This window comes from Ambystoma mexicanum, chromosome 2q (assembly GCF_040938575.1).
Source record: "Ambystoma mexicanum isolate Mex_15411 chromosome 2q, UKY_AmexF1_1, whole genome shotgun sequence".
Lineage (NCBI taxonomy): Eukaryota > Metazoa > Chordata > Amphibia > Caudata > Ambystomatidae > Ambystoma > Ambystoma mexicanum.
Genome location: NC_090924.1, coordinates 623,954,116 through 623,978,563, shown reverse-complemented (window position 1 = coordinate 623,978,563; position 24,448 = coordinate 623,954,116). Strand labels below are relative to the sequence as shown.

At 47.0% G+C, this 24,448-nt stretch overlaps 1 protein-coding gene across 1 annotated transcript in view; it reads right to left on the bottom strand.

Annotated features, from left to right (window-relative positions):
* Positions 1-24,448, bottom strand: part of TXNDC11 (thioredoxin domain containing 11) — a 1,034,390-nt gene that overhangs the window by 945,593 nt on the left and 64,349 nt on the right. Inside the window, exon 2 of the mRNA XM_069647793.1 lies at positions 16,652-16,868. Within this exon, the coding sequence (XP_069503894.1) occupies positions 16,652-16,868 (217 nt within the window). The remainder of the gene's footprint in view (positions 1-16,651; positions 16,869-24,448) is intronic.

Here is a 24,448-nt window from a genome sequence, read left to right as displayed (position 1 = left end):
GTTAAACCACTCACTTGCCTCACCAGCCCATTATCACCAGTGCAATGGATCCAACTATACGCCACTAGGCCTACACCTAATCAACCCTGCCCCATACACCTTAGAAACTATAGGCTCAGAGTTAGATTGAAGTTGCCCTTTAAACCACTACTAATGACACTGACAACATTAACACTGCAATCCCACTGAAGAAGAACAAACAAAAATGTAACACCTATATTCCTACCAACAACCTAACACCAGGAAACGGAGGGCTATCCTTCCATCTCCTTCGGACTCTGACACACCACACATCAAAGGTGCATTTATAATCGCCAGATCTATGGTAGCTCATACATTAGACATTGCGGACCTCAGTCTCAAACCAACTGGATTTCCTAGCCATAACGGAAACTTGGCTTCACGCAGCTGCAGGGCCAACATTATCACTTGCCATATCAGAGAACTTCACCATACTAAGACAAAATAAGACAAAACGGCAGAGGGGGCATTGCTTTCATTGCTAAAACCAAATTGGGACTAAGGGTCTGCCCACATCTCCTTTTCGCTTCTGGAGAGCTTTTGACAGTTAAATTGCCTCTCACAGCATCATGTACTATAACCATGCACCTTTGACCGCTGGGCCCCATCTCATCTTTTGACCTCCCAAATCATATTATTAGCTAACCTTAATCTTGGTCTCAATGACCTGAAAGATGACAATGCTTCAGCACTTGCTAATACAATTACTGAACTAGGCTTCACCCACCGCATTAATTCTCCCACACATACTAGAAGGCAGAACATTAGATTGGCTTGCTGACCTTAATTGTAATACCAAAATCACATCCAACGAACCATGTGCCTGGTCTGATCATCATGTTATCTCCTTCACTCTACAAGACAGACTACAACCTAATCTGATGATCCCACTGGCTCCCCTGGCCTTTACTAGAAACAAACGGAATATAAAGGGTGGAAAACTTATTGCCGCTACTCCAACCTATCACTATTTTCACACATACTAGCTCAGACTCCTCAGTTCTTGTAGAACCTTACAACAATACGATGAACCAAGCCTTAGACAAAATTGCACCTTTAAACTGTGCAAAGGTAAACCTTGAGCACACCTTAACTCCTGGTTCACCTCCAATCTTAAAGCTCTACGCAACGAAAAAAGAAGTGTAGAATCCTTATGGAAAAATCAACCCCCCCTTTGGAGAATAAGGATAAACTTATCGAAATCGCCAGAAGATATAAATCTGAGATCCTTCAAGCTAAAAAGACACCTATAATGATAGAATCAACAAAGCCTATTCAAATACCAGAGAACTCTTCATTATATTAAGAGACTTAGAGTCCCCTACTCCTCCAACGGAAACAGTCCTGGTGTACAAAAATTCAAGTAGCGCTCTCCAACAAAATTGATCTACTTCAAAAGAAAATTGAAAATAAAAACTCCATCTATCAGAGGACATCCGCCCTTACCAAAGTCACAGAGAACCTTAATAAAACCATGTAACCGCTTCAAATTCACCCCAGTCTCCAGTCACGATGTTGAGGACATAATTGCTTTCCTCAAACTTTCTAGATGCCAGGGGCACACCTGCCCCGCACCTATAATCAAAGAGGCAGCTAAAGAACTAGTGCAGTCATCATGACATTAATTAACTCTTCCTTTGCTACATGCACAGTCCCGACAAATCTAAAAGATGCATGGGTCCTCAAATAAACCTTGACCCCAATATCGCAACTAATTACAGACCAATAATGACAGTTCCATTTCTCCTGAAAATACTAGATAGGGCAGCCTATCTACATATACAAGCCTACCTTGAAACTAATAATCTCCATTTCCTGCGACAGTCTGGATTTAGACCCAAACACGGAACAAAATCAGCCTTAATAGACCTGAAAAACCAAATGGACGACATAAGGGACAATGGAAAACGTGCCCTCCTCCTCCTAGACCTCTCAGCGGCATTTGATTTAGTGGATCACAGTCTCATGCAATCATCTAAATTCAGCTGCCCACTTCTCTGCTGACGCTACTGTTTGGATACAATCCTTCCTGGATAAATCGTACCATGAGTGTCTTCTCTCCCACAGTATCAGCTGAACCTGCACCCATCATCTGCGGAGTACCGCAAGGGTTGTGTGTCTCTCCTACGATCTACAACATCTTTACCAAGCCTCTTTTCGATGGTCTTGACAACCTGGGTATCTTGTACACCAATTATGGGGATGACACCCAGATTCTCATCCCCATCACGGGCAATCATGCCACTGACTCAACAAAATCTATCTTATTATCCAAGCATGGATGGCCACTCATGGTCTCTGTCCTAATGATGAAAAGACAGAGCTCCTGCTCATTGGCTCCACAGCTAGACTAAAAAAACTAAATAAGCAACCAATTCACATCATTCAATATTGACGGTAACAATATTAAAGTATCCAAGGAGGTAAAAACCTTGGGTTTTTATCTTGCTTCAGCCTTAAACCTGAAAAGACAAGTCAATGCCACAGCCTCTTCCACAGCATACACTTGCAAGCTAATCAATGCGTGCAAACCATTCCTCTCTACACCTAGTTGCACTACCCTGGCCAGGGCATGAATTATGTCCAAAATGGACTACTGTAACGCCTTATACCTAGGTTCAAGTAAAAACAATGTCAACATGATTGTGGAGTGTACAGCTCTTATGACGCTAAGAAAGAAATACTTTGCTAAACATCTAGAATTTATTGGAAATAAGATCCCAGAAAATAGATGGAAGATGATTCTATCAACTCCTGTAATGAGTATTCGCATTGCCACATAGAATTTTCTTAGAGCATTGAATTTGAATGAGTAAAAGGAAGTCGCTATTGCCTTTGTCTGCCCCAGTGAATCAGGGAGTTGTATATAGGAAACTTAACTACTTCAAAGAAATGGAGTATAAACTTCCACATCCATTGTATGCCCTCCCATTATGAGATAGGGGCCATCAAGGAGGTATTCTGATAAGACATGAATTATGCGTTATATCATTCAAATATACATGTATATGTTCAAGTGACATCTAACTTGATCTTGACTTGAATTCATCCTTGTTGGTTGATCTGATGGCAGGATACAAGAATACCTGGATGACATTTCTGTTTTGATTTGTATAGCTGTGATTTTATAATTGTGTTATGACGTAAATGAATTTTAACTTCATTTTAAGTTTTGTAATGAATAATTGAAAAGTTGAGTAACATCAGCTAAATCAAAAAAAAGTGCTAAACATTCCCAGAACACAACACATCTCAGATATCAGACACACCACTAAAAGGCTATCTATGAAGGGCAGTATCAACCTTAAATCATTAACTATGTTCCATAAATGCCTTACCAACTCAGCCCCTAAATACTTACCAAAGCAATTTGCCAAAAACACTTTGGATCGACCCACCAGATCCCTACACTGTCACTGCCTCAAGGTTCCCAGATATAAACTTATGAAAGCAGGGGGTAGCAGCTTTTCTGTACTGGCCGCCAAACTGTGGAACGCCTTTCCTGTTGCCCCGAGAACAGAACCATCCTTCCACAGTTTCAGAAAGAAAACCAAAACATGGCTTTTCTCACATGTTTAATTTGGTTTCACCTTACTCTCCTGTATATACTTCCATTCGTAATCCTGTTATATCATCTGTCTGGTGTTTATCATACTTATGTAATTTAAATAATTGGCTTGCTTTTGTCTCACTGTAATTGTATTATGCAATGTAAATGTAGCCTTGTAAATGTGCCCAGATACTTATGGGTTTGGCTCGCTATATAAATAAATAAGGCCTTGCTGGTCATAAGACTGGCAATACACCAATCGTCGACCTTATGATCCACTCAAAGGCAACAGAGGCATAGCCTGTGTGGATCTGTGATCGACATCTTCAAATCAGTCTGCACACCCCTCGAACACAATTTGCCATTCATACCAGCGTTGACGTTATGTCCAAGCATGGAGATTGAAGCCGCTGAAGGACCTCAACTCAACACACAGTGCCATGTGCTGTTGCAACATTTCAGAAGCTCCAAGCAGAATATCGGTATATCAACTATGAGGAATCCAGTGGAGGGCATGATCCATTAGATATATAGTTCAACATCTTTACTGGTGAGCACAAAAGGATAAAGAAGGGGGTGAACTCTGGTGGGCCCCCTAAATGGGGTTCAATGACCCAAGTAAGGGAATGCTTATCCTCCCTAACATTCTGTAACTAATGCACAATCTAAGGGATACTGTACCCAGCTCTCGGATATAGTGCCCAGCACACTTCTTCACTTCACAGCCCACTAGTCCAAACTAAATCGATTCCCAAGCTGACGAGTAACATCTTCTGATTCCCCCCCCCACTGTTGTCAAGTGCACAAAGGTATGCACATTTACAATGAAGAGCCTTTGTGATGTACAGTTTGGGGAGCAATGTAGCTGGTGCAAAAGTACTGTAGCAACTGCTATGATATTGTTCCTGTCTGGCCCTTAATTAGGGCAATTCCTGGAGAAGGGAAAACTCCTAATGCTAAAGTTCTGTAATAGACAACCTCAATAATGTGGCTTCTCCAGCATTGGATCGTTCATGGATTCACATGCTGTGAATCTTCCCCGTCATCAGGCTGGGAACCTCGGTCACTTTAACCTAGCATTTTCCTATCAACGTCCTTTTTGGGTGCATTAGTCCCCACCAATAGGACGTAGGGTATAAATAGCGCCGCCCCCCCCCACGGCTTCCCTTCAGATTTCAACCGTCTCCAAACTGTTAGGATCACCTCGTGTTTCATGTGCGTGTGCTATTGAGTATTGAGATGGCTTCTGGGGCTCCGAAGAAGTCTCTTTTCCGGCCCTGTGCGACTTGTGGGTTGAAGAAGGTGTATGAGGGTGACTGGCATATGGATTGCCTCTACTGCCTTTACCCCCATCACTTGGCAGACACTTGCGAGATTTGTTGAGGGTTTTCACAAAAGACTCTTAAGGACCGCAATCGGCGGCTGGTCTCTTGACTTAATGAGGGCACATACCCGGCCTTGGAGGTGGGAGTCTGTCCTGTGAGCGGCCTCTGCAGTCTGCAGAACATCGCCGGGCGGCGTCGGCTGAGCCTCCGGCTAAGAAACCTCATCCAGCACCTGCGTCTGAGGTGGGGAAGAGCAGTAGATCTTCGAGTATGCAGCTGTCGAAGGGTGCTTCTTCGTCCAAGCATGGTCGGTCAGACCATTCCCAAGGTTCTGGTGGTAGGCCCGAGAAGTCGACTGTGCAGGTGAAGTTGGCCAAGCAGGACTCGTCATCGAAGCGCTCCTCTTCAGGGAAGCGACATAGGTTGTCCTCCAGCAGGGAGTCCACTAAACACCGGTCCATCGCTGCCAAACAGATCGTGTCTCCGGTGAAATCTCCACTGCAGGTGGTGGTTCCAGCGACGACCTCGTCGACGGTGGGCCAGTCGTCGACTGTTGATCTTCAATCTACGGTTCAGTCATAGACGGTAGTGTCGTCGACTCAAGCAACGACGGTATTGGATAAAGGACCGATGCTATTCTCGTCCACAAGGATGGACACGGAAGGATTTTTACAGAGTGGGGCATGGCAGTCTTCCACCTTTGACTCTTCTGCCTGACACCATTCTACATCAGGAGACGGCAGCCTTTTCAGGGTCCTCGGTGGTGGACGACGACCGAGAGCCTGTATTGGAGCAGTTAGCTTTGGGACTGCAAAGTGTTGGGCCTTCGTCGGTGGGAGTGGGAGCTGGTCCTACTAGTTACCCGCTGGTGAACCCGCAGTCTACGTTGTTGCTCCATGTTCTGTCCACGCTGCAATCATTGTTGAGCTAGCTGGATGCATGTTTATCCCCTCTGAATGTGGTCCCGGTGGGGCCTTCCGTGGAAGATCCTGGTATTCCTCCACATAGATCTTCCACGGCTGGGTTGCCGCTGAGAGAAGATTGTGCACGATCGTACCCTGAGGAGGGCGAACTGCTAGAGTCGGAGACAGACTGTGTTGTGCGGAACACTGTCTACTGGTTCATCGTCGCCGACGAGGGATGACGTGTGGGACACGGACGGGAGGTGGAACAGCCTGGGAGTCCAGCGCAGCTTTACCCTCCCGATGATGTTGGGGTGTTCCACGCCATGATGGCTAAGGCGTGTGTGGAGTTTGGGTTGACACCTGAGGAAGAGCGGAAGGAGTGCTTCCTGTTCGGTCACATGGGCAAAAGAAGGAAAGCTCCCGACCTATTCTGGACCACATGTGGCAGGAGGGCCTGCACATGATGCGCCATCCATTTTCAGAGCCGATTGTCAAAGGTAGACTGGAGAAAAAGTTCATGGCCCCAGAAACTACCCCGAAGTGCTTAGTGTCTGAGCCCACTCCTGAATCTGTGGTGTCGGTGGAGGCCAGCCGTAAGGCCCGGAGTCAGCATAAGTGTGTTACTCGTCCTGACAGTGACGCAAGGAGACAAGATGCCTTTGGGAAGAAGGTTTTGACTGTTGGGGCGACGACGGCGAAAGCAGCAAATTCCTTAGCGATCATGGTACGCTATGATCGTGGGATGTGGCATAGGGTGGTGCCTATTTTGGAACATCTGCCGGAGGAGCACCGCAAGACTGCCATGCTATTGGTGCGTGAAGGGGAGGAAGCTTCCAATCACAGTATAAATATTGCTGCTGACCTGGCGGAATCCGCTTTAATCAGATTAACAATGGGGTAGTGCTTTGTCGCCAAGCCTGGCTGAAGTGCACTGACTTTCACCCGGAAGTGCATTATAAAGTTATCAACATGCCGTGTGAGGAGGAGCATTTGTTTGGGGGGGGGAAATAATCGATGAGGCCATCAAAGGGATGAAGGAAGACGCAGACTGATAAATCCTTAGGGGCGTTACAGAGTGGGTGCTCCTTTCGCCCATTCCAGGGGGCTTCGGGTACTGCCAGGTTTGCTTCCACCAGGGACCGGGGTTACAGTCGGTCAAGTTATTCATCCCAGAGGAATCGGAGATCGCCGCAGTCGGTGCAGAAGAGTCAGGACTTTCGGGCTCAGCAGAAAAGGGCTTTGCAGTCCTCCACCTCTAAGGGGAGGCAAGCTAAACCGCAACAATGACTGCCTTCAGGACAATCTACTGGGGGGGTCAGGGTGGCGATGCACGTGGACGATTGGTTCAAAATTACATCGGATCGTTGGGTGTTGGACACAGTTGTCCCCCGGTTTCCATTCCGCCGGTGAATGCCTTGCAACCACATCTTCACATCCTGCAGCAGGAGGTAGTTCTTATGCTACAGAAAGGGGCTATAGAACGGGTTCTGGGGTCAGAGAGAGGCCAAGGGGTTTATTTCCGCTACTTTGTGGTGGCGACCAATCCTGGATCTTTGGGCGTTGAACAAGACTCTGCAACGCCTAAAGTTCAAGATGCTCACTCTTCAGGAAGTCATCCGGTCAGTACAGCCGGACGAGTTTCTGGCATCGTTGGATCTACAGGACACTTACTTTCAAATTCCCATGCATCAGCGGCACCGCATGTTTCTGCGGTTTGTCATAGGAGAAGATCATTACCAGTTTCGGGTACTCCCGTTTGGTTTAAAGTTGTCCCTCAGGACATTTACAAAATGTTTGGCACCAGTGGCAGCGTGTCTCAGACAGGATGGTCATCACGTATACCTGTACCTAGACGACTGGCTGGTGAGAGGTTTGTCGCCAGGGCAGGCCAGGAAAGGCTCGGAGCTACCAGGCAGCAGTTGCAAGGACTGGGATTCTCCATCAACTTCGAGAAATCATTTCTGACGCCTTCCAAGGACTTGGTGTTTCTGGAGGTGGAGTTTCAGACTTGACTGGGACTTGTGAGGCCCTTGGGCGAACGGGTCCTGAAGCTCCAGCAAAGGGCGGCCGAGTGGAAGATCGGTACAAGGGTGTCGGTCCGGACCCACATGTCGCTGCTGGGGGCCATGGCGTCATGCATTCCGCTGCGGCCGAACTGTCGTCTCTTCATGAGACCGGTGCAAGAGTTCCTGGCTGACCGGTGGGCTCAGAGTTGCAGCTCTTGGTCTGATAAGTTGGTGATCAACAGCACTCTGGTGGAATCTCTTCACTGGTGGAAGTGCTCAGACAATCTGGTTTGGGGCATGCAGTTGCTGGAGCCGGAGTTCCAATTTACGATTGTGGCGGATGCCTCTCAGACGGGATGGGGGGCGCATCTCAGCAAATTGCAAGTTCAAGGCCTGTGGTCTCAGAAGAAATCTCGGTTCCACATCAATGTGCTTGAGTTGAGAGCAGTACATTGGGCCCTCAAGTCGTTTCTGGCGCGCATACGCGGTTTGGTGGTGAGGGTGCTAACAGACAATATCACCACAATGTTTTATCTCAGGAAACAGGGGGGGCACGCATTCCACGGTGCTGTCGAGGGAAGCACAGGAACTTTGGCATTGGGCTCTGTTGCACGAAATTGGCATTGTGGCTCATCATCTGCCGGGATTGTTGAATGTGCAGGCAGATGTGCTCAGCAGGGACGTAGGCCAGCAGCACGAGTGGCAGCTGAAGGAGCAGCAGATTTCCATGATCTTCCGGAAGTGGGGCCATCCTCCATTGGATCTCTTTGCAATGGTGGAGAACAAACAGTGCAGGGAGTTTGCCAGCAGTTGGGCTCACCCAGAGTCTCTGGAGGATGCGTTCTCGTGGACGGGCCAGTTCGCATATGCATTTCCTCCGTTTCCGCTCATCCGCCGGACCCTCCAGTGGATTCGGAGATACCTGTGCCGTGTGATTCTGGTGGCTCCATTGTGGGCCAGGCAGCCGTGGTTCTCAGATCTCCTTCACCTGTCGTTGGCAGAGCTGATTCGGTTGGAGGGGACGCCGGACCTTCTGTCTCAGGACAGGGGCGCTGTGTGGCACCACAATCCATGGTCTTTCAGACGGCTTGGCTCCTGACTACTCTGTGTTTGGCATGCTAACGCTTTCCCGTGACTGTCGCCGAATTTTGGAGGCGGCAAGAGCACCATCCACGAATGTCTCCTATGCATGTAAATGGAAATAGTTTTGTGTGTGGTGCAAGGGCCAGCTGGGGGTGGACCCTTTGAACATTTTCCCAGAACAGGTTCTCCCCTACCTGTTGCAGTTGGTGGAAAGGGACTTGGCGTTATCCTCCATAAAGGTACACTTGGTGGCAATTTCTCGATTTGCTCGGAGGCGGCATGCGGCTCCTATGTTTAGTGATCGCCTAGTCAAGCATTTCTTGAAGGGGTTGTTTCGAACTTTTCCTCCGGTCAAGAGGTTTGCGCCGGTGTGGAGCCTTAATGTGCTACTTTCAGGTCTGATGAGAACGTCTTTTGAGCCGCTGTTAACGGCTCCTTTGCAGTTTCTGTCATGAGGGTGGCTACTACGTCGGCCAGAATGATATCGGAGTTGCAAGCATTGGTTGTAGATCCCCCATACTTGAGATGCTTGAAGAACAAGGTTGTTTTGGCTACCAATCCGCACTTTATCCCCAAAGTGCCAACAGCATTTCACAAACTCTCGTCTATTGTTTTGCCCTCGTTGTTTGTTCAGCATCCACCCTGCAGAACGGGCTCTGCATTCGCTGGACGTAAAGAGGGCGATGAAGTTTTATTTGAATCGTACTCATGATTTCAGAACATTTAAAGAGCGATTTGTGGCTTATGGGCCATCCGTCAAGGGACAGGCAATCCCCAAACAAGGACTTTCTTGTTGGGTGTCCCCTGCCATCTCGTTCTGCCACACTAAAGCTGGAAAGCCTTTGGGAAGGACTCCGAAGGCACACTTGACGAGGTCTACGGCTTTGTCAGCGGCATTATGTGATTCTGTTTCTGTATTGGTTTGCCTTTACACTCCACCATGCACGATTGGTACTGCTATATAATCTATTCACAGCATGTGAATCCATGAAAGATCCAATGATGGAGAAGGGAGTAGTTTCTTAGCTGTACCTCCATTTCTCCAGCGTTGGTATCTTTCATGGATTCACATGCTCCCTCCGGCTGCCCATGCAGGTAAACCTGGTTCGGGTTCACTCTACTTTGAAGGTTAAAATCTGAAGGGAAGCCGCTTGGGCGGGGCTATATATACCCTACATCCTATTGGTGGGGACTAAAGCACCCAAAATGGACGTTGATAGGACACTAAAGTGTCAGTTTTCCATAGGAAAACGCTAGGTTAAAGTGACCGAGGTTTCCCGCCTGATGGGGAATATTCACAGCATGTGAATCCATGAAAGATACCAACGCTGGAGAAATGGAGTTACAGGTAAGAAACTGCTCCCTTTAGCACTAGAAACCTTGAATGTTTGCAATGACTTCAGCCTTGGTGCCAAACAGATGTCAGCTGTCAAAGGACAGATAAATGTGTTTCCACTGGAGTCGATTGGTCTGTAATTTAGCCTGTCCTTCAAAAAGCCCAAGAGGTTGCATATATGATCGATTTGTTGTAGAGCCGGTCTGCGGCCCATAGCATTGTTTCATAGTTTCATTCCAAGTTAGATGTTCAAAAAAGTATTTAAAAACCATTCCTGACATTCACATCAATGAGTGCCTACACAGAACCACTCTACATTATTGGCCCTGCACTGGCAGTCACCCTGCCCAGGCCCATCCTGAAGATGTGTTTCATGGTACACTTGTGGTTGCCTATCATGTATAGAAACGGCTTCTGCATTATTTTGGCATCTGCAAGGGTTCATTTGGCAACATCTAAGAAAGCATGGTTATAGCTGCCCTTGATGCAAGCAGCATTGGAAGTCTTACAGCTGGGTGTAGTGCAAGGTTCATGCAGACCAAAATCTGGTTGGCCTGGGTTTAATAGAATGAGGGGTGTGGGGAGGGGTGGAGGGAATAAGTTTTGATATGGTGTTGGATTCAAAGATGTGTGAATGAGTCACTAGCTTCAATACAGGAGAATTTAGGAGTCAGGAGATGACCACATGTCTACCCAGAGGAGGTATATGGAGGATCGCACAGGGCCTCTTCTGTCATACTTTAGGCTCAAAATGTGGAATACAGTAAAACTACAAAAAGAAATGCAGACATGTCTTTGTAGAACAGGTGGCTTGTGAACGCCTATTCACAGGACCTGGTAAGCCACAGTTCAAATTAGATAGTTAGGTGAACAAAAGGCACATGGCTTGCGGTATGGAAAGCAAGACAAGGAAAATACGTGGGTGGTGAAACACGACATTGGCGGACACAGCCAGTACCAACAGGACTTCCCTACTCGCAGATGGAGGACTGTCATTTTGTGGCCTCTGGCTACTAAGCTGTAGGACAGTGCAAAATTGCAAACATGAAAATGTTCCAGTTCAACTGTGATCCAGCTCATCACAAGGGACACTATCCCTTGCATCACACTGGTGCTCTCATTGCCTCAATCAAGACCCCAATCGCAACCTGAGAGGACTACATAAACAGGCTGACAAAGTGTTTGAAGTTTGATGCAACAGCATCCTTAGGAGACGAGAGAGACAAGGAGGTGGGAAACAACATGCATGAGATGAGTCGGAGGAATGAGAGGGAGAAGTGAGAGGTGGTGGAAGGGAAAGAGCAAGGTTGTAAAGGAAGTGTGATGAATCTGGACAATTTGCCCCTGCTTTCCAGAGGGGAGTAACCCCCCCCTCCCCTTTGAGGCCATGTTGGAGAGACCACTCAGCAAGACCCTCTAGGGGTCTGAGCAAGTGGACTTCAAAGGGAGTGATTCCCCTCTTGGTTACAAGGACTCCCATTCCTAGTCCAAATAACCCTTTCTGCATATATGAAAATGGAAAAGACTTTGGCATCGTCTGTCATACCTATAAACAACAAAGACACATCTTTCGCACTATTGGCTTCAGGTAATGCTGCAACACATCTGAATGCCATGATCAAGGAATATAGGCTACATCTGGTTTGTTGTAATGATGTGCATAAGAGCATTGTGGGCTGCAAATAGATGAGATTCCTACGGAGCAGGGCGAGTCCTTGTCATGCAGAGGCAAGTCTCTGTGGAGACTCCTTTCTGGAGGGGCCAAGCGATGCCTATCTGCGGTGGTATTCAGGCAGTGAGACATGCTAGTTGGAGGCTGCGATGCGAGCAACCTGACAGAGCAGGTATCTCTGGTCAGGTTAGAAACAATGACGGGGAGAGAACCGCCTTCCCTGGTGGCAGGACCACTGGAAAGCAGTGGTGGACACGGCGCCCAACAACATGCGCCGAGACCAGGAGAGAGAGCGCAGCCCGGATCCCTGAGCTCCACAAAGCAAGAGTGTTTACCGAAGAGACGAGAACCCAGAGGAAAGTAAATGCTCCTAACGAGAGGATGGCAGTGAGCATTACGAACACCAGCTGTTAAGAGGCCCAAAGTCGACAACCATGCAACAGTCTGTGGGAGCGGGACAGAGCCCCAACCCAGGGTGAACAGACTGGAAAAGGTACAAACACTACATATCCAGGAGAAGGGGAAGAACTAGGCATGATCCATAAACCAGAGAATAATAGACATACTAGGAGGGTGTATGTGGAATAAGTGGGGCATGCAGCAACAAACTAGCTCTGGTGGAGACAGCAAGGCCACCACTGAGAATAACAAAGCTAGCTAATTATCAATGAGAGAGTGAGAAGCTGACAGAGCAAAGCTAGTCGGTAGCTGCCAGACCAAACCCACTGAGTGGTGGTAGACATAATTTCCCAGCAGTTCAGAGCCAACTAGTGCTGACCCAGATGCTTCCTAGGTGGTCCAGGACCAGGAGTCAACGCCTAAAGTTGAGCCTGTGTGCCGACAACCAGTAACAAGTCCAGCTAAGATTATGCTAATGGAAGGGAGCTATGATGGCAAACCCGAGATTCTAACCTGTGTTGATATGCGTCATCTTGCTTCCAAGACAAACCCGTTGCCCCTGAGCCATCCTCCCAGCCTAACAGACTAACAATCCACCCACGACGCAAACTGATGATGACATGACACTCATTTGCAATGTCCCTAAAAGACAGGAACAGACAACTGACGGAGGAACGGGGAATGGTTTTTGTCTTGAACTATTGTCACAAACACTTGTTCAACAGGAACATAGACTTGTTGAACTTGGATGAACACTGGTTGAACATTTACCTGCACATATAGTTTCCCGTGTACACATTTCTTTGTTGCCCTCACCACACGTAGGAAAAAGCATACATCCTCGGTTTCCGCATTTGCTCCTCTTTACTTGTTTGTGCACAACAAATCATGTTTGAGGCCTTATGGCTGTCTAGATGCCTTTGCTAATTCCGCATTTTGGCTGCAGGAGACAGTAAAGATATGGACTTTATTTCTGAAAAGGAGCTATCAAGCCTGGAGGGTCAGTGGCACAAAAGATTACACTAGCAGATAAATTAACACTCATAAGAATGTCCCACACATTTGCAATGGAACATCCAGTTATGAGATGTGTTGGGCCTACACTGTGTAACACATCAGCAAAATAGTGACAGAAGGTTCCAGATCCCCAAAACACAACATTCCATATGCCTCCTAATAAATAGCACCAACACCTTCTTTATTACCCACAAAGCACTGTATTGGGATTAAAAGGCAAAGTCATATCCTCTCAAACCATGGTTGCTTCCTGGATACTTGTCGGAATTTCAAGAAAAAAGGATTTTCAATAGGGAATAAAAGCAGATGGTTGTGGCAAGTGCAGTCTGGGGGGCACTTTGATACAGCCCTTGACAAGCAGCCAGAATCATCACCACTGTTTATGAAAGACTATGGTGACGTGGACTGCAGCACTGAGGGTGGCAGTCTGGGCAAAAGGCACAGAGACATTGGTCAGAAAGTCAGCATGTTCTGGCTGAATTACTCCATTTGATATGATGGGTTATTTATAAAGCACTTAATACCCGGAGGTTTCTAAGCGCGGACCCGGGGATCTAACCTGTGTTACTCCGTGTCACCTTGCTTCCAAGGCGAGCACGTTGCCCCTGAGCTATCTTCCCTTTCCATAGGATTGCAGATAAAGGGAAACCGTGCCTTTTGATGCATCTTCTTGAGGACAGGTATCAACTCTTCACGGGGCAAGCTGTCCCTAGACAAATGGCTACAAAGACATACTGCAGTGTTGCTTTCTCAGTCTGTTCAAGGACCAGTGTCTCAAGGGAGACAGTTTGCTTCTGGATCACGATTTTTTTTCTTTTTTACCTTTCTCTGTCCCTACAAACAGCAATAGCTGGGTACAGTTCAAGGTGGTCAGGGGTGAAGCGGCAGATCTGAAATTGACATTCGCTGCTATTGCTACTACCCAAAAAATCTAAAACCCAGCCTCTTTTGGAGCAAAAGCAATAAAATAAAATAATTACAAAGTGAATAATTCAAAAGGGCTGCCTGGGGTGTGTGGTAAAAGGGCCTATGGTAATGGGGCACATAGTCCCATTAACACAGTGGACGCCAGCTCTGGTGCCAGGGGCGCCATTGCCACTGTGATAAGATCAGGTAGCAAACAATCAAATTAGCTTTAACAATCAAATGTTCAATTTCAGTCTATGCCTAAAATGAAGTAAAAAGAGAAGGAAACTGTGAGCTATGCCACTATTACAGATAAAGATTTATTCAAAAGGAACAGGTCATTGGGCAATCAGTACTGGAAAGCGCAAGGAAATGCAAAATTATTATTTTATACTTAACAAATAAAATGGTCAGGCTAGATACATAAAAATTCGAATGCCTCAAGAACCAACCGGATACAAATGGTTCAGGAAAAGATTGCATGACCAGGTTGGTCAGATCCTTTCCTGAACTTTAGGTGATGAACCTAGGTCTTGGCTTCTAATCCCAGGAAATTCCAGAGGAAGACTTATTTTCAGTGGTCTATCTCCAAACCTTAGCTTGTCAATTGCAGTGCAAGCAGAACATGAACAATAATGCACCTTTCAATTCAAAGAACAACCATACAAACATTATTTGGCACATTACAACTTTTTACCCAAAGTCATCATTACCTTTTATGATTATGAGCTTTTTTCTTTTATGTTTTGATTTTCATGCATATTAAACACATGAGCACAAAACACTGTGCACAAAAAAAATTCAAGAATTATGAATCTAATGAACATTTTCTTTAACAAGTAACTCAGCAGGACACGTTTGATCAAGTAAAAAGAATCTGTACAATGGGACACAAATGAAATCTCAGTAATTCCATTTCTTTTTTCCCTTCTTTTCCTTCAAGCGCTGAGGAGAGCACAATCATCTTCCCCCTGCCTGCACCCCCTCCCCTGCAAGGGATCATTTATTTTCCAGACCACAAGGGCACTCCATGATGGCTGCCTTGCATGGCATGGCGCACGCAGCCCACAGAACCTGCTGGGGCACGGATTGGCCGAGCCGGAAGGCCATCGTCGGCCCCACTCAAAGGGCCTCCATCCAAGGACGCAGACCTGTCTTTTCCCGCCCGGTCCGTGGGACGTGCCATTCCATCAGTCCACATTCCTTCCGGCCTCCTAAACTGCCGCTGGTCCCCTGTGTGCCTCATTCATCCCACCCATTTCCTCTCAAGGTAAGAGCTTTTCCATCATGCAGCAACCTTCCGTTTTTTGCGCTATCGTCATTCATCATCCTCTATTGAACCCTACTCATTGGTCTTCCCTTCCTGTATCCCATTCATGCACTTGTGCCGATGCATACCCCCCCCACACACCCCTATGCTGCTCCCCGATTCCTTTGCCTTAATGCCCCTTCATTGCTTCCTGCCCCTGCCTTTACTGTTTCTGGCGGGCCCCGCGTCTTGCAGCATCCTGAAACGGAGCCTCACAGCTCGACACTTCCCCCATCTTGTATGCATCTGTGTGCCCTCATGGACTTTCAAAACATGTTTTTTCACTGCTGCACCCAACATCTGGCACTTCATTTGTTTGCTCTCCCACTCACTGGCCCTCATTACAACCTTGGCGGAGGACCATGGTGCTATTAGCACCATGGTCCATGCCGCTAAGGTTGCAATTCTGCCATGGTGGATGGCGGAATTACCGCCCCATTCCAAGGTGAGTGGGGCGGTAATTCCCCATTCACCAATGGCCCCTTCCCCATTCCTATTTTTGCCCCATAAGGCATAATGGGAATGGGGAAAGGCGAGAATTACGGGACCGTAAATTACGGTGCCGTAATTATCGCCAAGGTCCCTTTGCGGCATGGCTTTTAACGCCTGCAAAAAAGCAGGCGTTAAACAGCCATCCCGCAAAGAGAACCTTGTAATCAGACGTTAAGGGTCGGCGCCGTTTACGGCGCCGTAAACCCCTTAACGCCTGCGTCGGAATGAGGCCCACTCTCTTTTCCTGTTTAGCCCTCCTCACCCTCTCCTTCCTTTATGTTCACAGCACTTATTTTCCCTCTAACTTCCTTGTTTGGTTTCCATCTGCCCATCCCCTCTCCCCTATTATTGTATAGCTCTGGCATTATTGCAATGACCGTCAGGCACACAATAATTATGTCATATGTTGTATTCAGTTTGTATACCTCCTTTTTTCTTTGTTGTACCTCCTAACTTATAGCACTTGTCCATTGTGAATGTTCCAATGCCTATTAAGAATGTCATTTCGGTGTGCTTCTCTCGCCCTCTCTACGTTGGAGAAACGGCAGTTCTAGTGAATAGGCGCTATATAACCAATATGACCAATAAATAAATGTGAAACTGAGGTTTCATAGGAGACTGGTAATTTACCTGATCTGCCAGTTTGCTGGCCACAGCCTCCACTTCTTCCCTTGCAGCAATAGACTGGCCACACCAGGGCGCATAAAGGAAAAACAACGTGATCTCGGAATCTCGGCGAATGACTTCAGCGTAGTCCCACTGCCCACGGTACAGGTCCACCACAGGCGACATCGAAGGGAAAAAGTTCACAGGAGGCTTTGTTGGCATGATCACATCTTTTGCCCGACTGTGGGGAACACACAAAAAAGGATAAATATGGGAATTAATAGAAGATGGCTGAAAGTACTATTCAATCTCCCCATTTGATCTCCCATACTTGCAGATGCTCACATAGTTGAATTTGTAACATTTCGAAAATTTGACAGGTGCATTAGAAATCACGAAGTATGATGCCATTTCCCCTCAATATAAAAACTGTGTCTGGCTAGTATGAAGAATCCAAAGGTTTCGTCCCTCAGAGGCTAGGGGTTTGGGAAAGTGGGACCTAACTGGGAAGGACTCCCCTCAAAATAATATTGAAAGTGCCTTTGGATGTTTGGCTCAAGACAATGCTGGTCTCTTCGTGAGCTGGACCGCTGCACATAAACGTGCCCCTTTTTGATCAAAGAGCAAGAATAAAGGTGCAATCAGCCTTTAATGGAAGAGGAACACTACACAGAGGAGAGTCTCCAACCTGGGCATGTTATTTAGGGGCCAGAGGTGCGCTACAGGAGTGGAGCCGGGTGTGGCGCAGATAGAGACACTGCTGTCCCGGCAGAAAGCCACGTGAAGTCGGCAAGCAGGCCTTACCTGGAGGTGCAACCATGCAGCGGACATGGTGGTCCAGTGCCTCAAAACCGCTGCCGAAGCCAGGATACAAGGGAGAAATGAATCTTCCACTCTCAATTAGAGAGCCAAGGAAGCAAGAAAGATGGAAATGAGCGGTACACCCAACCTGCTTGCATACCGACTGGGAGATTTATTTATTTATTCATTTATTTATTTATTTATATTTATAAAGCATGCAAGCAGCCCAGGGGCATTGAGGCGCTGTTACTTGCAATAACTTAGTTACATGGTACATACGATAGCGATTGTTGACACATTATGAATAGTAGAAGAAATCATACTGTTGTTACAAATATTGCATTTGGTCGTATATTACAAACATATATGATAAGTATTCGTGCTGATGTGTCGGTCTTATGTGAAGAGGGTAGTTTTCAGTGTTTTGCGGAAGGTGGTGAGGGAGTCCTCGCCACGGATAGTGGGAGGTAGGGCATTCCAGTGGGTGGGCGCGAGATAGGAGAAGCTGCTAAGGCATCATGAGGTAGACAAAGCAAACCGATTCAAAATGAATTCTCAACAGTTGTATTAACTTAAATGACAGGATGGATTAAGGCCCAACTTGCCCAATGCTAAGGCGGGATTTCCCTACCTAAAGAAAACTAAGGATAGTCTGTGTCAGGAAGTCCAAATCAAATGTGTCCAGAACCTCCACTTGCCCTCACAACGAACTGTATACAATGTGTAGGGGATGTCAGCATCACAATGAATAGTGTTCAAATTAAGGTTCAGAGCTTCTTCTGCTCTTGGTTTATGATCAGCTTCCCCAACTTCAAACAGTTCACAGGATGATGGGGGTTCCCTTCCCCAAGAGTTCAAATCTTCCAGCTCCTTTGATATCAGTACTTTTCACCAACTCACAAAGGCAGTTATGTTTCTTTATTTCAAAATCACATACAAGTAGTTGCAAAACACAAGCTTCTTTGCATGCACTTTCATTGGCTTTTTCATAAAAGGGGGTCTAGGCGCAGTTGTCAGACCACATGGTCCACCCATTACATGTCACGCAACCGATACCCCTTCTTGACTGCTTCCATCAACAATTGTCCACTGACACTTTTCTGTATTCTTCTGGCTCTTGCCAACACAGGTCTCCTCTTGACCTGCAATTTCTGGGGCCCTTTTGCTTTGGTCCAAATACTTGGTTTCTCATATTATACCCATCTTGGTATTCTCTTGACTTTGTCAATACTTGTTTTTCATACAATACATTCTGTGGTATCCGCCACTTTGATCACTCTTCTGTCACTCCACTCACGAGTGCTCAACTTGCTTTTTACTCTATGCGGCAATCAAAAAGTATGTGCAATCACCTTCAGCGTTCAAAAAGCACTTGGTTACAGGTTATCCGAGTGCCCCATTATGAGGGTTTCCCTGGTTTATACTCACTGGTCGCGATGGTCCTCTCAACGCTCCTTCAGCTTTCCGGCTTCCTCAAATTTCACTTTTCCCCTCGCGGCAGCCACAAAGATCACTGCTAGCTCTCCTGCTTTCCCGTGGCGGCTGTGGTTCATGGGAGTGCCAAAGCTCCTGCTGCACGGACCTACCCAGGGGGAATAGCAGAACCTCCAGACCCTCTCGCGGACACTGCGTCTCTTTCTCCTGCTTGACACGGCTCCCAGCACCTCTGTCCCCCACTCCATTCTCTCCAGTTTGTTCCACTTCCTTCCATATGGCAAGCATATTTATATCCATTAGGAGTGTTAAGTGACCCCCAGGAGTGGGTCATTAAGTCCAATTGCCCGACTTTGGTCGAAACTCCTTAGGCGGACGTATCTAGTTGTTCCACCTGTATTGCCCCATATACCTCTTCTTCGTCTCAGTAAAATAGTGGTGTTTAGGAATGTTTGATTTAATAAAAGAAGAATGTATATATCTCTGATATGTGTTTTTTATCAATCTAATGAGGATGTGTCTTCCTAGTTGGTATCTTCCTCATCCCAGTATTGAAGTAGTGTTTGAGGGACAGCTGGGGAGAGGAAAAGGGAAAAGGCTGACAATAGCCTACAGAGGGTTGAGGGATAGAAGGTTCATTGTGGAAGGGGTGGGGGAATACCATGTCTCACCCAAGGACGTACTCTCCCCACTCCCAAAGTTCCCTCAACCCAGGTGATACTCCTCGCATCTCCACCCCCAGGGTCAAGATCCAAGAGCAATGGCCTTTCCCTGCCCACCTGAGAGGAGGATCCAGGGGGAAAAGTAGTGAGGACGCCCTCCAGTTCCACAGAAACCTGAAAGCCCTGGAGAACACTGCTGCTACAGAGCAGCCACCACCTCACTGGAGCAGACCCTGCCACATAGAAGGTACAAGGGTTGCCCAGAGTGGAGGGCAGACGGAGAAAAGAGGGGGCAGAAGAGGAAGGAAGGATTACTCCAACCCCACACCAGGGGCATAAAGGCCCGGACAGAGAAAGAACCAAGTAAAAGGAGGTGTTATAGGAGCTCCAGAAACCCAAATAACTAACCAAGCGGCTCACAGAAGCTCTGAGGACCCAACAGAGGCATGTGGAAAGAGGAGTTACCAATACTCCAGGGCGATAAGTGACATATTGGGACAGGGAGGCGCAAGGGAGCCAGAGCTGCCCAATGATACAAGTGAAGAACAGATTTGAGAGGAGCAATGAGACACCCAAGTGGGGTTAACCAAGTGGGGACAAGCCAGCACAAGTGGTGGAGTGGGATGAGGGAAATATCCCTCCACCTAAAGCACCTTGGACATTTGGTCTTTTCAGGAACTTGAGACTTAATTTGATCAACTTTAGAACTTTGCAAGAACTGTTAAACCAGGGAGAATTATTTTTGATTTATAACCATTCGATCCAAAACCAGGAGGGATTTCTGGAAGGCCAAGAGAGATTGGGATGAAAATCTGAAGGGTATGGCAGGTTTGGACAGAGGACCATTATATTATTTTGACTATTGATGATCCCCTTAGTACAGTGTGTTAGGAAGGGAACCCTCCTCCCCCCTCTTTAGCAATAGAGCTAGAAAGGTGTTTTCAGTTAACTAAAACTGTGACAACATATCCTCTGGTCTGAGCCCTTCTGGCTTGCCCCACAGGTCAAGCACAGACCTTCGAGTTATACCTGACCGGCTCAATAGAGCAGAATAAAAACAAACAAGTGTTCAAACTTACACACATACCAATCTAATCAGAGATGCAAACAGATACAGAATATACATGCACAAATACACACAAATACTGCCACCAAGCAGATGCATTTGCCACAGACTATGCATGTAAAAATACGCAGAAAACGTGAAAAGGTTTATGGGACATGCCCACGGATACATAGAGCGCATGAGGAAGACTGACTGAAGGAGGGAATTAGTTCGGGAAAGGAAAGACTGCAACCGTTGGAAATAGCACTGTTAATATTACAACCACTCGATCAGCCATTTCTCTAAAATTAAGTCCATCTGATTATATTTCTATTAAAACGCACTTTACTTTTTTGGGAGATTTATTGGCTCGTTTGATTCTATGTCGACCACCAGTATTTGGAGAAACATGAGAGGAAGTCAAATCTCGCAGAGTATTGCAGCTATGACATTTTACAATTGACGTAAGGTATGCAAATGCTTTCTAATGCTATATTTTTTATGGAGTCTTGCTTTGTTTCGTAAAACTGAGAAGTGTGGTTTTATATAATTTGTGATGTACGTTGAAAAGTAATTCCTGTTTTTACTTTTTTTGGTACTATGTGAAAGGTTTATGCAAAGCAAACCATATGACAAATAAAAAAAGTAATCCCACAGTAAAACACTACACTCACTTAACTTCGACTGTAGCATGGCTCTGCCCTACGAAATGTTTAAAGTGTGTCCTTAACTGTCTTCATTCTGGGAAGGTAATATCCATTGGGCACTGTGGGAAAGTTCTGTTCCTGGGAACTTCAAGCACAGCTTTGACTGGGGGTGGCCAAAGGTTACATCCAGGGAGACTGAGTAAATGGCCCATGCCCTGGTCAGTTTACTATAAGCATGTGATCAGCAAGAATTTCAGGGAGTTTCACTGTTCTGGTGCACATGACTAAAGGCCATGCTCCAAGCGCAGTAACTAGTAGGCATGGACACATTGCTAGATTATAGATTTTTATTTTTTTTAACTTTGGAATTCAACAAAACAACTTTAGTTGAAAGCGCTTTATGGTTGCAATGCAAAACCTTAGAATTACTGAAATGCATCAGTTATGTTAGCAAAGGTAGCCATAATTTACCGCGCCGTGCACTGCTCAGCTCATCACAAATGCCATACATGTACTTGGAGCTACCAGAGGGCAGGAGAATAGTTAAGGAAAAACATTAGCAACTTAAAAATCTTATGTTTGGAGTGTGCAAGGGTACAAAAGTAGATGTGGGACACATGTGGCATGCTTGTTGGCACCAACATTTTATTTACTAGAAAATAAGGAAGAACCCTTCCTGTCCCTTTAACTAGGAGGGGTTTCCCTGCCTCAAACAAAACTAAGGATGATGTCAGAATGTCTGTCAAAAGTAAAATAGTCCACTGGCCTATGTCCCAAACCTATTTCCGTCCGTTTCACTGCAAATGAAACCTATAACTGATTCCAAGCTGACTCTAGAAAGGTGGCTCCTTCCTTCTGGAATGTTTTAGGTAGTACAGGACTGTTGGGGGAATATCGCTCTTCCCCAGGCCTTCACTCAGCCTTTCTATATAGTTCTGCACAGACGGAGGTGGGAGATTTCCCCTTCCCCAGGCCTTCTTGGGCAACGCTTTATAGTTCCACAAAGATGGGGAAAGGATCTCCATTCCCCAAGCCTTTCTTAGGCTCTCTGTCAATATTCACAATGATATGTCATTTATAAAGGCGCCCATACACAAGTGTTTCTAGGTCTGACAAGACAAGGATGATAAGACAAACTATCTTACTAGATTGTGTAAGTGCGATGACGGGGAGTGCAAGGGAGAGGGAAGGGGGGGGGTTGCAATGAGGCAGCATTGCTCTGGGTAAGTACAAGGAGCTGTGGATAACAGTTACAACCCCTAAGTGTGCAGTAGGCCCAGAGGCAGACTGATCATGGAGGAATCTAGTACCCAGTAGACTCTGTGAGGGTAACCAGCCAATGAGAAGTATTTCCGTCTTACAGGCATTAAGGCAGAGATCATTGGAGGCGTAACAATCCTGAATAGCAGATAGACAGTTGGGAATGAGCGAGAGAAGCAGAGGCCGAGGGGAGCCTGAAGGAGAGCAACGTGTCATCAGCATAACACTGAAGGTTCGAGCAGAAGGTAGAGATCAGGTGGGCTAAAGGGGCCAAGTAGACATTGAAGAGCCACGGTGAGAGGATGGCGCCCTAGGGAACATCACATGTGGAGACCGAGGTGGTGGAGGGTCGGTCCAGGAAGGAGGTCAACCACTCCAGGGCCTGATCCGTGACGCCCAGGTTCTCATGGAGCCATTTGATCAGGATGGCGTGATTGACAGGCAGAGAAATGGTCAAGAAGGACAAGGACAGAAGGAATGCTAGAGTCAGATTAGTCAGTAGATGTTAACGGGTGTTCAGGAGAGCAGTTTCCGTGCTTCTGGCTGCTCTGAAGGCAGACTGATGGTCATGGAGATAAGCAACAGATTCAGTGTAGAGTGTAAGCTGGGAGATGGCCAGCTTTTTCAAGATTTAGCCCAGGAAAAGAGTGATAAAGATCAGGCTATAGTTTGCTGGAAAGGTTGGATTGGCGGAAAGCTTTTTAAGGAGGGGGGGTGCACAAGGGAGTGCTTGAGGAGAGAGGGGAAGGATCCAGTGGCAAAAGAGTGATTGCAGAAATCGGCCAAGGCTGGAGCAAGGGTGTCAAAGTGGTCCTTGATGGAACTTGAGGAGCAGGGAAGCACCTGTTTGGACGACACTTTCATCGATCGAACTAGTCTAGGAACATGGTCAGGTATTGTTGAAGAAAATGAGGACAAAGGAGGAGAGGGAGTGGCGGCTAGGGAGTATGGGGGGGTGAGAGAGATAGGACAGGATGTCATGAGTTTTAATGGTGAAGTGAGAAGCTAGAGCCATACAGAGGGCCTCGGAGGGAACAGGAGAGGTGGAGACTGCCGAAGGATTGGCAAGCTCCTTGCAGATTTTAAAGAGTTCCGCTGAGTTGTTAGATGCCGCAGAGACATGGGCTTGGATATGGACTCTCTTATTGGACAGGACAGAGAGTCTGTATTGCCTTTGGAGCAGGCGGCAGGCCAGTTTGTCAGAGGATGTGGCCGAATCCTTCTACTTCCTCTCAGCCACCCTGCACTTGCGTTTCAGGGCGGCGAGGTCAGAGTCATGCCAAAAGTTGCACTTGGTCTTCCTGATGGATTCTCATGATGGGGGCAAGGACGTCCCGAGTGTTGGAGATGGAAAGATGAAGGTTACTAAGGGCTGTGTCAGAGTGTGTCAGCCGCAGGCATAGAGGGGTGTCGTGGGGTGGGGGGAGAGGGGGCGAGAAAGTAGTGGCAAAGGCATCCACCGACACACACCATGGGCCAAACGACAGAGAAAGTAGAGCACAGTGCTGGGCTAGGCTAGGCTTAGGCTGAGGGACCGAGTTTCAGGTGAGAGGAGAGCAGAAAGTGGTCAGTCCAAGAGAGAGGAGTGGTGAAAGGGTTAGAGATGGGGGATGTCTGAAGAGATGAGAACGAGAACATCCAGGGTGTGACTGGCAGAGTGTGGCAGACCAGAGGGTAGAATGGATCGAGAGAGTGTCACAGACGTTGCGGAAGAGCCCAGGGGAGGGATTAGAAGCATCCAGGTGGATATTGAGGTCTCCAAGGAGGTGAAGTTGTGAGGTATAGACAAGGAGAGAAGAGAAGAGGTCAGCCCATTCATAGACCAGGAGAGATGGAGAGCCTACAGACCAGGCATGCAAAAGAGGAGTAGGCCTGCGTAGGAATGTCAGAAGCAGGGACCCACTCTGGAAAGGAGATACTCCATTTCCAGATTGGTTGGTTCTGAGAGGATCTTGTAGCCATCAGGGAGGAC